At 43.8% G+C, this 15,256-nt stretch overlaps 2 protein-coding genes across 9 annotated transcripts in view; one reads left to right on the forward strand and one right to left on the reverse strand.

Moving 5' to 3' along the window:
• LOC307203924 (claudin-34-like) overlaps positions 1-15,256 on the forward strand; it is a 91,160-nt gene that overhangs the window by 49,256 nt on the left and 26,648 nt on the right. The window lies entirely within an intron of this gene.
• The window catches only part of DPYSL2 (dihydropyrimidinase like 2), an 89,547-nt gene that overhangs the window by 23,432 nt on the left and 50,859 nt on the right, over positions 1-15,256 (reverse strand). For all 4 annotated transcript variants that reach the window (XM_079955042.1, XM_079955043.1, XM_079955044.1 and 1 more), the window contains exon 4: positions 990-1,154. In XM_079955042.1, the coding sequence (XP_079811168.1) occupies positions 990-1,154 (165 nt within the window). The remainder of the gene's footprint in view (positions 1-989; positions 1,155-15,256) is intronic.

A 15,256-nucleotide genomic window follows, 5' to 3' on the forward strand; every position in this document is an offset into this window, starting at 1 on the left:
CAGATTTGCCTATTTGCACGTTCTCATTACTTATGATTGCAGGAACACGATCCCACGTGCACCACGAGAGCAGTTATAACATAGGGTATGAGAATGGTGACATTGTGGCGAGGCCAGGAGCTGCTATTCCCTCTCTGGACAGAATGGGAAGCCCATTCAAAATGGAAGGGCCACAGCAGTGGTAGAGCACATGCTCTGCATGTACAAGCACCAAGGGTCAATCCCTGGTGCCTCCAGGCAAGGCTGGGAAAAGCTCCCGCCTTCAACCCTGGAGAGCCACCGCCAGACACTGCTGACCATACTGAGCTAGGTGTGCCACAGGTCTGCCTTGGCATAAATCAGCTTCCTGATTCATTCTGGATGGCATTTGGCTGCTGACTCAATTGGAGTTTTTACAAAATTACAGTGGTGCCTCGCAAGACAAAAAGAATCCGTTCCGCGAGTCTCTTCGTCTAGCAGTTTTTTCGTCTTGCGAAGCAAGCCCATTAGCGGCTTAGCGCTATTAGCGCTATTAGCGGCTTAGTGGCTTAGAAAAAGGGGGGGGGAGTCGGAAAAACTCGCAAGACATTTTCGTCTTGCGAAGCAAGCCCATAGGGAAATTCATCTTGCGAAGCACCTCCAAAACGGAAAACCCTTTCGTCTAGCGGGTTTTTCGTCTTGCAAGGCATTCGTCTTGTGGGGCACTACTGTAATTGTGTAGTATGTTGAAAGGCTGTTGCTATTGCTCTCATTGATGCGCCTTATGCTTGGGATATTTACATAAGCCACATTGAGCATGGGGAAATGACTATTTAAATAATTTATTTATTTAAATAATGTATCTATTATTTAAATCCTCTCTATGCCCTGTACAGCAAAACCAGGTATGACTTCTAAGTGGAAAGCAGAATTCAAAGTTGCAGCTAGGATGCAGATGTTTTTGTGCCTTTGTGTTTGCCTCAGAAACTAAAGAACTGAGCAAGCACTAAATAAAGACTCCTCAGGCTTACCATGATCCTTAACCAAGGCTTCCATCTCCTCCTGAACTCCTTTATGCCACTCCGTGATGTCCACATGCAAAGAGTAATCGCAGCAGGACTTGCTGTCTGCCCACTCTCGCCACTGGTCAAATGCAGAGAGCAAACTGGTGCCTGGCTCAGGAACAACGTGATCAACTGAAGAAATAAAATAAAAAATACAAACATTGGCAAAAACAAATGCATGCTCATGGGTGTGTTTTTTAATTCTTTTACTACTAATGCTCAAAGCAGCTTAAAACATTTTATAAGTTCATCTACAACAACAATCTAGAAACAAATGCTTAACTGCAAAAGATTCACTCGCCAGTGGCAAGCCGGAAAGGGCATTTGTGAACCCTTGCTTATGAATTGCCTTGGAAATGAACCAGACCTTCCCCTGCACAATGCAAGGGGTGCAGAGATGGGAGAGATGCGGACAGTACAGGAAAATCCCCTTCACACATTCAGGTTTGAAAATACTTCTGTGATATAACCAAAATCTTGAAAAATACAGTGGTACCTCGAGTTACAGGCGCTTCAGATTACAGACGCTTCAGGTTACAGACTCCACTAACCCAGAAATAGTACCTCGGGTTAAGAACTTTACCTCAGGATGAGAACAGAAATTGTGCGGCGGCAGCGGGAGGCCCCATTAGCTAAAATGGTGCTTTAGGTTAAGAACAATTTCAGGTTAAGAATGGACCTCTGGAACGAATTAAGTTCTTAACCTGAGGTACCACTGTATATTGTCATTTGTGTCTGGAGTCGCATCACTATAAAGTGGAGTTTAATTTTTTTAACTTAATCTATTTTTCATTTCATTTTAATTGGATGTTCTGGTATATTTGACATGCTGTTGGGGTGGGGAGAGAGAAGAAACCCTAAAAGGTGCGCTGCAAATTATTCTGCTGACCTCTCCCACACATTTCAAGGCTTGCAGCAACATTACTTTGAGAAAGTATAGGAGGCTGTTTTAAGTGCCTTCCAGACCTTCACCACATGCAATGCATAAAACACGGCCTTGAACATAATACTGCCACACTCTGTTTACAATGCTACAGATCAGAAATGGGGGGCTGCTTTTCAGACATCTGGTTTGACATGCAAAAGTTGTGAGCAGGGTCAGTGGAGCAGACAGTGTTTATGACAATTTGACAAGTACAGTGGTACCTCAGGTTAAGTACTTAATTCGTTCGGATGTCCGTTCTTAACCTGAAACTGTTCTTAACCTGAAGCACCACTTTAGCTAATGGGGCCTCCCACTGCCGCCGCGTGGCCACGCAATTTCTGTTCTCATCCTGAAGCAAAGTTCTTAATCTGAAGCACTATTTCTGGGTTAGCAGAGTGTGTAACCTGAAGCATATGTAACCCGAGGTACCCCTGTAGTAGGTGCCGTCCTGCTCCCACCACCACACTGTTTGGAGAAGGATCTGAAAGGGGCTCCAGACATACTTTGAATCAGAAGTGGGACCCTCCAGATGTTGTTGGACTTCAGCTCGCATCTGGACCAGTCATCAAGACCAATGCTGAGGGATGATGGGAATTGTAGTCCAACAACTTCTGGAATGCCAAAGGATTCCTGAGTTCTGCTTCGACTATATTAAAAGAGTTACCCCTGAAGATAGCCACAAAACTTGAAATGAATTGGGCCAAATTGCAAGTATCACGTTCCTGGAAACTCATTGCAATCAAAATGGTTCCTTCCCAAATTTCAAGTCCAAAACTAAAGCAAAAACAAAAGACACATTCTCCGCAATCACTTGTGAAAGCAGCTAGGGTTCACTCGCTCCAAATGCCCACCAATGCATCACAGCAGGCTTAAGAAAGCAGAAGTGGTTTTGGTACAAATGGAAAAGGAAGTCTGCTCCAGGATTAGGAACATGGCACATGAAAGCAACACTGTCACCCCATTTTCTGCAATTCCCTTTCAGCACTTTGACAGTTCAAGGCTGCACTAAGCCAAGACTGGCACCACTTATTAATTCTCATCTGTAAGCTGGCAGCTGTTCGTGATAAATAATACACTATTTGCAAAACAGCTCAGGGTATTATGCAAATCAAACACTACAGTACTGGAAACAGCAGCCACCAAGGCCCACCAAGTATTTCACATGTAAAAAAGCAGCCAAATGATAGCAAATTGGCATTCAGAACCTCTAAATGCAGTGCTATTTTTCTAGAAAAAGAGGTGCCAGAACTCACTATGAACACCTCTCCCTCGTTCTCTCAGAATGGCAATGGCACCCACCTGAGAGGTGAGCTCTTGCGAGTTCCAGCTGAAAAAAAGCCCCGTCTAAATGGATCCAGCAAATATTGTCAGTAGGTCCCAGAACCAACTCTTGTGGATGGCCCTGATCCATGGTGGTCATGCCTCTGCTCTTTGCAGGCCCCACTCTTCTCCTACCTTGTATCCTGAACTCAGGAATAGGGCTGGGCAATATATCAATATATCATCCAAAACGGTTTGAAATCCATATTGTGATATGGGTTTAATAACTTTTGACCTGACAATATATCGCAAATCATGGGGTGGGTGGGTGGGTGCATGCATGTGCTATGCAAAAATCACAATGTGGGGGGAACCATGAAGCCAGCCAATGCCTCTACATAGCTCCATCCTTATTTCAAACATTGTGATATATCAGTATAAAGCTCATCTCGCTTTATTGGCCAAGGGAGCCGGCGTACAGCTTCTGGGTCATGTGGCCAGCATGACTAAGCTGCTTCAGAGCAGCGCACGGAAACGCCGTTTACCTTCCCGCCTATTTAACTACTTGCACTTTGACGTGCTTTCGAACTGCTAGGTTGGCAGGAGCTGGGACCGAGCAACGGGAGCTCACTCTGTCGCGGGGATTCAAACCGCCGCCTTCTGATCAGCAAGTCCTAGGCTCTGTGGTTTAACCCACAGCGCCACCCGCGTCCCTATACTATATACTATATAAGTATAGTATTGTGATATTTGGCTGGTGATACATCACAATGCCAAAAACCAGATATCGTCCAGCCCTACTCAGGAGACAACTAGGTCTCCACGCCCATGTCACTTCAGAACAGAATCTTGAGTTACTTTAAGACTTCACACAGTGGAGGCATACTATACATGCTTCACAAGCAAAAGATCCTCAGCATCTCCCAAGTTGGGATGGCTAGAGAACTGCTACCAGCCAGTGTGGACTGTACTGAGCCCATGTATAAAGCAGCTTGTTGTTGTTGAATTATTAATTCAATACATTTATTAAATTATTTATTATTTATTAAATTTGTATACTGCCCTATACCTGCAGATCTCAGATATACATGACTATCCAAGGTGTTATTCCATTCATGTATGGTCAGCTCCAGACACGAATGCGTCCAATGACTTCTGGCCATCTCACAGCAGAATGTGGATTCCCTTAACCATTTTCATTCCCCCCCCCCCCACACATGTAACTTTCAACCCCAACTCCCAAAGCAAACCTCCAATTACAATCTCCCGCATTCTTCCTCCCAACCCTGGCTTGTTTCTTGATTGCTGCCTTTGTCTCTACTGTTCCCCTTTCCCACCGCCCTCCTTCTCCCCCGAACAAATTAATCAGCTCAAAATAAAAACAAACAGACAATAAGCCAAAGCTAGACAACAAGGCTAACCACTGTTTGCTTATCAGTGAGGTTTTATGCACCAAGCCACACTGAAAACATTATGTGCCTTCTTTTTTTAAAAAAATAAACTGGTTGGGGGAGATAAGCACCATTAATGTATCCGACAGGGAACTGCAAAAGAAACTGCACTATCAGATTTATTTCAGCCCCTCCCCTCTAAAAACTCCCAAATACCAAACAAAAATAGCAGAGTTGAAAGAAATCTTTCATAAGGCAGTAGCCATTCATAAAGGGGACAGGCAAAATCCAAGAATATGATTCTACCAAGAGTATTTAGAAAATAATGGGAAGTTCACCAAATTGGTAAACATGGGTACATTTGAAAGGAAAGACCAACTTTTCCTCAAAACATTTATGTTCTTTTAATTTTTATTATTCAAACCAGTGGTTTTCAACCAGTGTACCATGGTACCCTGGGATGCTGTGGGAATCACTAGCCTCTGTCCCTCTTTCGTTCCCTCCTTGGATGCCCTCTTGCATCTCTGCCTCTCTGTTGCATCAGCCCTGGTGAATGGTGCCTCTGGAGCTGGCCAATTGATGCTTCCCTGGCTCCTGTGGGGCGACGTGAGGAGGCACCTCTCTTTGAGGCAGGGGGGGCAGCTCATAGGACTCCTAAGGTGAGGGGAGAGGAGAGGAAGCTGAGGGAACACTCCACAATGGAGGGTGTTCGAAAAAGGGTGAGGGGTTGCCACCTCTGCAGGCAAGAGGTGATATAACTGGGTTCCTGAGCTCCACAGGGGTGCCACAGAAGGAATGTAGTTGGTTAAGGGAGCTGTGGACTCAAAAAGGTTGAAAACCTCTGATTTTAACCATTTATACAGCACCTAACTACAATCACAGAATTGTAGAGTTGGAAGGCTCCCCGTGGTCATCTAGTCCAAGCCCCTGAAATACAGATCTCTGCTAGCCAACCAACCTCCAATGACACCTTCCACCGTCAAACAGCTCTTACCCTCTGAAAGTTCTTCCTAATATTTAGCTGGAATCTCCTCTCTTATAATTTGAATCCAGTGGTTTAGTTACTACCCACTGGAGCAGCATAAAACAAGCCTGCCCCATCTTCCACCTGACAGCTGTTGCCGGCTAAAAATCCCAGAATTCCCTGTGAGGCAGGACACTCTGGGAATTGTAGCTCTCTGAGCAGAAAAGGGGATGTTTTAACTACTCTCAGCACTGTTAACTAACTAGAGTTCCCAGGATTTTTGCAGGAAGTCATGGCTGTTTTAAGCAGTATGATACAGCTATAAATGTATAGGGCAGGTAGGGCCTTACAGAGCAAAAGAACAAGATGTCTCTTAGGCATAGGGCACACAAGAAGAACATACAGATCTCCTGCATCACACATGTTTTCAGCCAAAATCGGGGTTATAGCCACTGGTATTTCTGAGGTGCAAAATAATGAATACTCTGACAGCCAACTCTGACAGCTCCAACTTAACTGATGGACCGTGTTCTGCAGGAGCCAATCAAAAGCGAAGGGTGCCCCAGTATCAAGCCACTCATTGAAAGAAAATGTTTAGCAGTCCCTAAATCAAGACAAACAACTCTAGTGTATTTGCAACACCAACTGGCTAGAATTGGCTCAATCTGCTCCTGGCACAGAGGGAATCAAGTTGACCTGGATGAAGCTAAGCTTAGTCGCCTGGTGGGTCCCAGGACAATCACTCTACTGGAGCTATTTTATTTGAATGGGACTCCATCAGGATTGTGTAACAGGAAAGTCACCCATAGAGAGATAGATAATTATAATTACTACTATCTGTAGTCTGGGGGTTTACCTAAGATATTGCCTCAGGTAACATGCCCACTTGACCGCTTCGATCTGCACAACTGGCACTGTTACAGATGCCATATAATGCCCATTCTGCATTCATAAGAAATTTATCTTTTTAGTGTGGCAGCACCTATACTTTTGAATTTGCTGCCTGTTGACATCAGGCAAACACCTTGGTTGTACTCTTTTCGGACCCTGTTAAACATTTTTTGCTAGACAAGCCTACACAGATATGCAGAATACTGGCTGGTATCTTAATTTTTTTTAAGTGTATCACCCTTTTTTTAAAGTTTCAAATCGTTGTTTTGAACTGTTTTTACTAACAATTTTATTTTTCATTCCTCTTGTACACTGCTTTGAGGTTTCTTTTTACAATCAAGCGGTGTATAAATTATATGTAAATAAAATTATAAGTAAATAAATAAAGAGTATGAGAACATCCTATGCAGCAAAAAGCTCCCCTTTGATAGTAAAAGCCCTGCATGCATAAAAAAGTGAAATCAATGTGGACAGATGGGGAGCGGGGAATAGGCAAGGAAGAAGAATTTTATCGTTTCCTGCTATTATACTGCACGGCCATCTTTGTGCACATGTGTGTGTAAAAAACATCCTGGCTGTGCAAATAAACAGTTTGTGCTTTATTCGGCCACTTTTTCCTGGCATAACTATTAATAGACACAATAACAATTATCGGCACATAGGGAACGCTCTCTCTTCCCTGCTCCCCTAAACTTTATGCTCACACACACAAAGGTCTGGCTAATCATTAAAAGCATATAGGAAATTTCCTTCATTATTTGAGTTAGGGAACAACACTTAACAGCAGGAAAACAGGTGTTAGTTTTAACTAGAAACTTTGCTTAAGGGTTGCATCAAACTTTCCGCACACTATAAAAACGCTTACTGTTTTATGCACACAAAATCAAATGATGATAAGTCAAAAGTCATTTATAACACAGAAATCCTTAAAAAAGGGGATACACAAAAGACTCTTAGTGGACATCTTTGCCTCCCAAGTGAAATATTAAATAACATTTGTATGTTCTAATACATCTGGGTAATGTGACTTAACCTCAACAGCATTAGGTCTGCCTGCATGTGATGAAATTGTGGGAACTCTACCAAGTGAATTTCCTCTTGCAAGCCATTTCATTTAAGAATGTAATTAGAGTTAGCAGTGGGAGCTAGCCAGCTTCCTCCCAACACATGAATTTGGAGTTGCTGTTACAGAATATGCATACTCAGTGCTCAGCAAACTTTGTGGGATGGGACTTTTATTAAAACCACATCTCACACTTGACACCACTGATTTAGGAAGTTTCCAGTGAGGGACAAGAGAAGAGTATAAGCCGCTTCTTCTACTATATAGAAGTTAACAACAGGTCAACAAAAATGGATTTTATGTACTCTAATGGTAGCCAAGAGACCGATATCGATGAACTGGAAGAATAAAGACATTATCTCCTTTAATCTGTAAATTGATAATATGATAACACTTGCAACTGCTTGGATAAATATGACAATTTTGGAATGAATTTATACAAAATGTAGTAGGCTATTAATACTCAGTGGCGTAACGTGGGTTGTCAGCACCCGGGGCAAGGCAAGTAATTTGCGCCCCCTAACCCATGGATTTTAGTAGGGGCAGAGAGCTGCGAGTGTGAGCACGCCCCCCCAGATGTTGCGCCTGGCCCCCCTGCACCCCCCACGCTACGTCACTGTTAATATTTACATTAGTATTAGTATAATAATATCAAATTTATAAAAGAATGTATGGGTTAGGGTATTTTTGTTAATATTCATATGTTTTTCCCCTTTACACAGTTTTGTTTTCTTTACACAGTTTTTTTTTCTTTTTGTATCACTTTATTGTTTTATAATTTAATTTTTTTCAATAAAGTATCAATTTAAAAAGTTTACCTCCACATAAAAACCCAAAGATAACCCAGGGTGGTTATATAATGTATACGTAGGTGGGATCTGCCACATTTTGTAACCAGAGCAGGGGGATCTGCAACATTTTGGTGTTAGCAGTGGGATCTGCTATACCTTACATGGCTCAGGACCTCAATACCTTAAGGACAGCCTCTCCCCATACGGACTGGTCCAAACCCTGCACTTGTCATCTGAGGCCCCTCTTCGTGTGCCTCCCCAATGAGAGGTCCAGAGGGTGACAGCATGAGAACAGGCCTTCTCTGTAGTGGCTGCCCGTCTGTGGAATGGTCTCTCCAGAGAGGCTCACCTGGCGACATCACTACATGTCTTTAGGCACTAGGGGAACACATTCCTCTTCACCCAGGCCTTTGGCCATTAAACAATCAATGCCCTTTAAATATGAAGGACTGTATTATTACTATTATAATTTTCTGTGATTGTTTTATTGATTTTTTATTATGTTATGTAAATTATGTTTTTAATGTTGTACACCGCCCTGGAATATTCAGATGAAGGGCAGTACATAAATTACAATAATAATAATAAAGCAAAAGTCATGCATTTTTCAAGAGGCGAGGAATCCTTTAGTGAGACATCCCACCCAATGGGTTCCTTACTGTGGCTTGTTTAACTGTTTTATTAAAATACACTGCAGCTTTTCATAAAATAGAACAAACACTTTTTTTGCACCTGGCAAATACTGGAAGGCAAAGTATTTCCCAAGTCCTGGGAAACCTCTTCTCAGTTTCATAGTGACAATACAGATATGACACTGGAATTCTCTTAACAATGGCTATTGGGGCCAGGCTAAGAAATGGAGCACACATGATGGCTGAATTCACAAACAATAATACGCCAGAAATCAGTCTCACAGGTGAGTAGCCACAGCACTATTTATTTATTTATTTGCTCAGTGTTGGTTTCATTTTCTAACTCTTCCTGCCTCTCTTCTCTGTAGCCTGGTAAGCATGTGGGGATACGGCACAAAAACAAATGAGGATAAAGGTGTCATAGGTAACAAGAAACCATTGTTTACGCAAGCAAAGAATCATTTGCCAAATCAAAACAATGTTTTCATCTTCTGGTTCATAGACCATAAACAAACCATAATTAGTTGGCTATACAAACCAATCAGTTAAGCTACATAAACCATGGCTTACCACTGATGTGTTAACCAGGCCACTTAGCTTAATCAGGCTAATGGAAGAAAGCACAATCATAAGTTGCTGTGGTTCCTACTAACCAGCTTCCCTCTTAACCAGGGTTTGCTAACCAGCCTCAAGTCCTGCTTTAAAACAGTCCAGTTAGCATTAACCATGGCTAGCTTCGGTGACACAACACACAAGGGAAGAAGTATGGAGGGAAAGAGGAGAGGAAGGAAATGAGATTGACGATGCCAGAACAAAGTGCTGAGTTGTAAACAGCAATTATACCCACCTGGGAATCTTCCCTTGATGGTAATCGATGTAATGTTTTACTGTGATTAAGGTTTGCAAAGGGAAATATGTGATGGAGAGGCTTGAAGCAGGAAGCATGCATGACTTCTATGGTTACAGCAACACTTCTATGGTTAAAAGATCTCCAACGTTATGTCGCCACTGACCCATAGAAGAGAAAAAAGGAAGTGTGTGCTTAGCCTGGGAATCATTTGCAACTAAAATTCCTTTCCAAGCTAAGAATAAAACAAAAGCTTCCCTTCTGTTTCACAAATCCTTTGCAAATCAAATATTTAAGTAACTGACTTGGAATAGATGCAGATTAGGAAAAGAGCGATATTCCACTCGGAGACAACTGCTAAACCAATTGCAAATGCAACAATGTCTTGTTTACTTCTTGATTCTAAATGAATCCAAGGAGACAAATGATGTTATATGTTGTTTTCTGTCTGCTAGATTCAATGAATAAGTCTCTCTTTCCAAAACGAAATGGATGAGCTTAGAGGAAAGTGAGTGGGAAGCCAGATGATGCAGGCTAGTCTAAGAATGGTGATCACTAGGGATATAAACAACTGCTGTGCACAGAGCCACTGACATTTCATTTGCCACATCAATTCCAAAATAAAAAAATGAATAAAAAGATCTGGGTCCAAAAGCATTAAACAATAGGAGAGTGTACATCCAAAATGAAACCATTAGTTAATCTTTCCAAATGCCCAGAAATGATAAAAATAGCCAGAATACAGAGAAAACACAGATTCGTTCTTGCTGCCTACATTGGAAGTATTGGTTGGAAGAGACCCTGCTCTGGAGCCCTAGAGAGCCACAGCTGATCAAGTGTGGACAACCCTGAGTGATGGTCTGGTGTGGTCTAAGGCAGCTTCCTATGTTCCTATGAACTGGTAACTAAACCCTGAATCAAAGTTAAGCCAATTTAATAATGAATATGCTTGAAGGAAACAGGGAGCAAGAATTGGCTTTCATGCTATGGTGCTCAGGCACACAGACACTTCAAAGAGGGTAGTTACAGATAGGTAGCCGTGTTGGTCTGCCATAGTCAAAACAAAATAAAAAAATTCCTTCCAGTAGCACCTTAAAGACCAACTAAGTTAGTACTTGGTATGAGCTTTCGTGTGCATGCACACTTCTTCAGATACCTAAGTACTAACTTAGTTGGTCTTTAAGGTGCTACTGGAAGGAATTTTTTTATTTTGTTCTAAGAGGGTAGTGAGTGAGCAGCCCTGAGCAACTCCTAAACACCTATTCTGATGGTTTGGGGGTGTTTTGTGGGTGCCTAGCAACCACAGTATGTGCTCACCAACCACTGCTGTGTTGACCCAAAAGGCACTGGAAAGAACCATTGCCAAGAACCATTGTCTCTAGGCAACAACCATTCATTTTCTGAAGTGCACTCTTTCATTACATTTTTCCAAAGCCCCAGTGTTGCCCCTGGGAAAGCTCAACTTTCTTATTTCCAGAAGTTGTGTTCCATCTGTGTAGATCTTCCAAATTCTGCCATTTTGTTCTTGAACTAACACAACGCTTATCCCTTTAGGGAGGGACCATAACACAACAGCAGAGTACACGCTTTGCATGAAGAAGGTCCCAGGTTCAGTCCACAGCACTTCCAATTACCGTATTTTTCGCTCTATAAGATACACCCACCCATAGGACGCACCTAGTTTTAGAGAAGAACAAGCAAAGTGGGAGGAGAAACGGAAGGGGCTCCTATTCTCCTCCCGCTTCACTGAAGGGGCACTGCGCAGCTCTCCCTCTCTGCGCACCGACCCCTCTCGCTCTCCAGGCTTCACCAAAAGCAACACAAAGCCATGGAGCCTGCATTCGCTCCATAAGACGCACACACATTTCCCCTTAATTTTTGGAGGGGGGGGAGTGCGTCTTACAGAGCAAAAAATATAGTAGAATGCATGCCAGGATAAATTATTTCCAGGCAACCTTATATCCTCACACTTTTGTTATTACAAACTAAGTACAGAGGTCATCCAGAAAGAGACATAAATGTTGTGAGTTTGAACAGAGCAATACTAACCTAAAGGCAAAAGGGGAAGAGGATGAATCAAGTCCATCAGAATGTTGTTTACCCTCCAGCATGAAAGAAGCTTGCATTGATCTGGGCCATTTTGTGGCATTTTGAGATTAAAATGTGATTGCACAGAGCACTTAACAGTGGTTGCTTCCCTAGAAAAGATGCCAAATCCTTTTTGTCATATTCAGAGTATGTGGGGAGGGGGAGAAGGAAGAGAGAAATATCTAGGTCAGCCATCCACATACGTCTGTTGCAAAGAGGCTGGCAATAATGTCATTTTAGCACTCTTTAGTCTTCAGCTAAGCAAAGAATTCGCCATCCCATAAGGCAATTTCATTCAAGCCTGTTAGCCCCTGTTAATGACCATACAGTAGCTTGAATAATGAGCGTGGCAAATGCAGTTGCTTATGAAATCAAGTCACACAATTAAATACAATTTTATGGGTGTGCTTTTCTTCTTTAAAATTCAGGTGCCTCATTAGGAACACTGAAAGCTGGCAGTTGCTTTTTAGGGTTTCAGGCAGCGGACATTCCCAGCCACACCTGAGGATGCCAGGAACTGAACTTGAGACGCTCTGCATCCTAAACGCTACCCACTGAGCTATGGCCCTACCCCATGTTTAGCTTTCTGATGCTGCTAGGCTACAACTCCCATCTTCCCTGACCATTAGCTATGTTGGGTGGGGTTGGAAGAAACTATAGTTCAACAACATCTGAAGGGAACCATGTTGCCTATCACTGGTTTAGATCTTGAAATGTTCCTTCTCTCCCTTCCCTATCAGCAAATTCCACTGTTTGAGAGGACTGGGAGAAGGGGACCTACAGGGAAAACAACATTCTCATTCTCTCTCTCCCACTCACACACACACGCACACACTCTTAAGTGACAGTATGGAAGCCAGTGCAACTAGAATAAAAGGGAACCGTGTTCCCACTTTGCTCCTTTTAATGTACCATGAGCCAAGAGAGGGTTCAACCTGTCATACCATCATCAACACCACACTCATCTCTCTTAATGGCCAGAATGAATCTGCACCAAGGCCTCCAGTGTAAGAGAGGCATAGACTGCAAACGTAGATGTCAGAGCTGCCTCTAGGTCCCAGCTCACAGAGGACCAACGCTAGGCTGTCGTAATGTACAAAAGTCTTTATTGAAGTTCAATTTCCATTTCAAAGCCGCAGCGCGCAGCCCTACATCTTAAACCCTAGATCGGCGAAGTCCCGTCTGAATCTCCTCCCCTCTGACACCAGTTTAAGATCCTAGCCCTGCTCCACCTTTTCCGCTGCTCTCTTCTCCTCTGGGTCCTCCTGCCCGCTGGGGCATTCCCCTTTCTGGACTCCTCTGACGCTGAGTCGCTTAGCTCCTCCCCCTGCCTCCTGCGGGCTTTAGGACCCGGTTCCCAATCCTCATTCTCTGCTGTCCCGCGCTCCTGTACATTTGAACTTGCCTCTCGCGCCAACCCAGTGACCTTCCTCCTGACCGTTACACTAGTTCTGTCACTGCTTCCCTCTTCCGGGATACTGGCCGGATCTGACCTCCCCTCCGTTGTCTGACTCTCCGATGGAGGCGTGGTCAGCCCTGACTCCTCTCCTCTCCCTGCTGGGGGAGACGCTACTCCCGATACCTGTGACTCTTCCCCCCCACTGCGCTCTGGTGGGGAAGCTGGTCCTGATTTCCAACTGCTGCTCTGGGAGTCCCCGCTGGCCCCTTGCTTCTGGGGTGTCCCCCTTGGGACCCCCCTTGCCCTGGCCACCGGCGCCCCCTTCTGTGAATCTTCCGATTCGCTGGAGAGGCTCATGGAATCTCTCGGGCCACTGTCATCTTCTCCTACGCTGCCCTCAGATTCTTCCCCTTCGCTCTCCATCTCCCCTCTTCCCTGTGCTTCTGCTCCTGAACCCCTGACAGTAGATATACGTAATTTCAACAGCAAGCCTGCTATGGAAGGATATTCACAGCGTTTGCGGCAGACATGGTGCACATATCCTAGTAAGGCTGGATGAATCCGTCAGTTTCAGTTTCTCTCTCATTTTTTCCACATCAGTGTTCCACAGTTTGTACAACTGTACTATTTATTCAGTTTGTACTATTTCTTCAAGAAGGTGCTCATGAAAATTCATTCATTCAACCCTCAATTTAATTTCGAACCAAATCTCAGTGGTACCACTTCCTGTTGGGAATATATTTTCCAATGCCCTTTCTGTCCTGCATGCCAGCTGTTACTGGATTCGGCAATGGACTGCAAAATCCATGGGATTCTGCTCCTGCTACAATATCCTGCAAGACAAACAAGCTCAAGATTCTGTTTTGGACCTGCTGAAAGACAACGCAGCGCCTTATCTGGCCTGACATGACACCATAATCTTTGTTTATACCCTCCCCCTTTCAAAAAGAGGCTTCCACCCTCAGTAATCTTTCTTTCTGGACAGAAGCAAGAAGGCATAATAAATCCTATCAACATGACCAGATGAAAAAAGCTTGATGGAACGGGAAAGCATAAGCAGCTGTTTCCTTCTGTGCTAATTGGCAAGCCACCCCCCAGGCTCCGCTGAGCAGTACTTTCATCTAGGGAGGGGCCCCAGCAGAATCCCGACATTAAAGCAATCCATAAAATTACTTTAGCTAGGAAAATAGCACTGGGAAGGTTTTTAAGAGGCATTTCAGCTACAGGAGCACACACACACATCTGCAGACAATGCACAACCAGGCTTCATGTTGGTTGTGTTATCACAATGCACTTAAGAGACATGGAGTAAGAAGGGGACGGGGAAACAGATGGGGGACTACCCCATCTGGGGGAATAACTGAGGAGCTATTCAGGATTCAGACAAGGCTATTGGGCATGTAACAGTACACATACAATATTTGCCTTTAACACTACAACACGGATGGGGAAGCTGAGGCCCAGGGGCCACCAGGCCTCTCTCGCTCTGGCCCTCAAGAATCTCACTAGACCAGACACCTTTCCCAGCCACACCCATGCCTCCCAAACTACATTCCTCACTGGTCCCACTTTGTATTTTTTGCCTGGCTCGATCGTGACCTTGAACTGCAATGCCTCCTGCTTGCCTGGACACTAGAAAGGGAAAGCAGGTGGAGAAACTAGCCCACTGTGGAAAGAAAAGGATCCACACATTTTTGCTCTGCACACTTTTTCCGTGGAAATGATGCATACCAATAAAACAGGAAAATAATACAGTGGTGCCTCGCAAGACAAAATTAATTCGTTCCGCGAGTTTTTTTGTCTTGCGATTTTTTCATCTTGCAAAGCACAGGCTTTGGATAAGCTTCAAAAATCACCAAAGTCTTCAAAAACCTCAAAAAAGGCTACCACACCGCGTGCTATGAGTTGCTCCTCGAAGTGAATGCACGGTTTTAATAAAAAGGAAGCAAACTTGCAAGACAAAGGAAACAAACTTGCAAGACG

The sequence above is a fragment of the Podarcis cretensis genome (assembly GCF_951804945.1).
Source record: "Podarcis cretensis genome assembly, chromosome: 15".
NCBI lineage: Eukaryota > Metazoa > Chordata > Lepidosauria > Squamata > Lacertidae > Podarcis > Podarcis cretensis.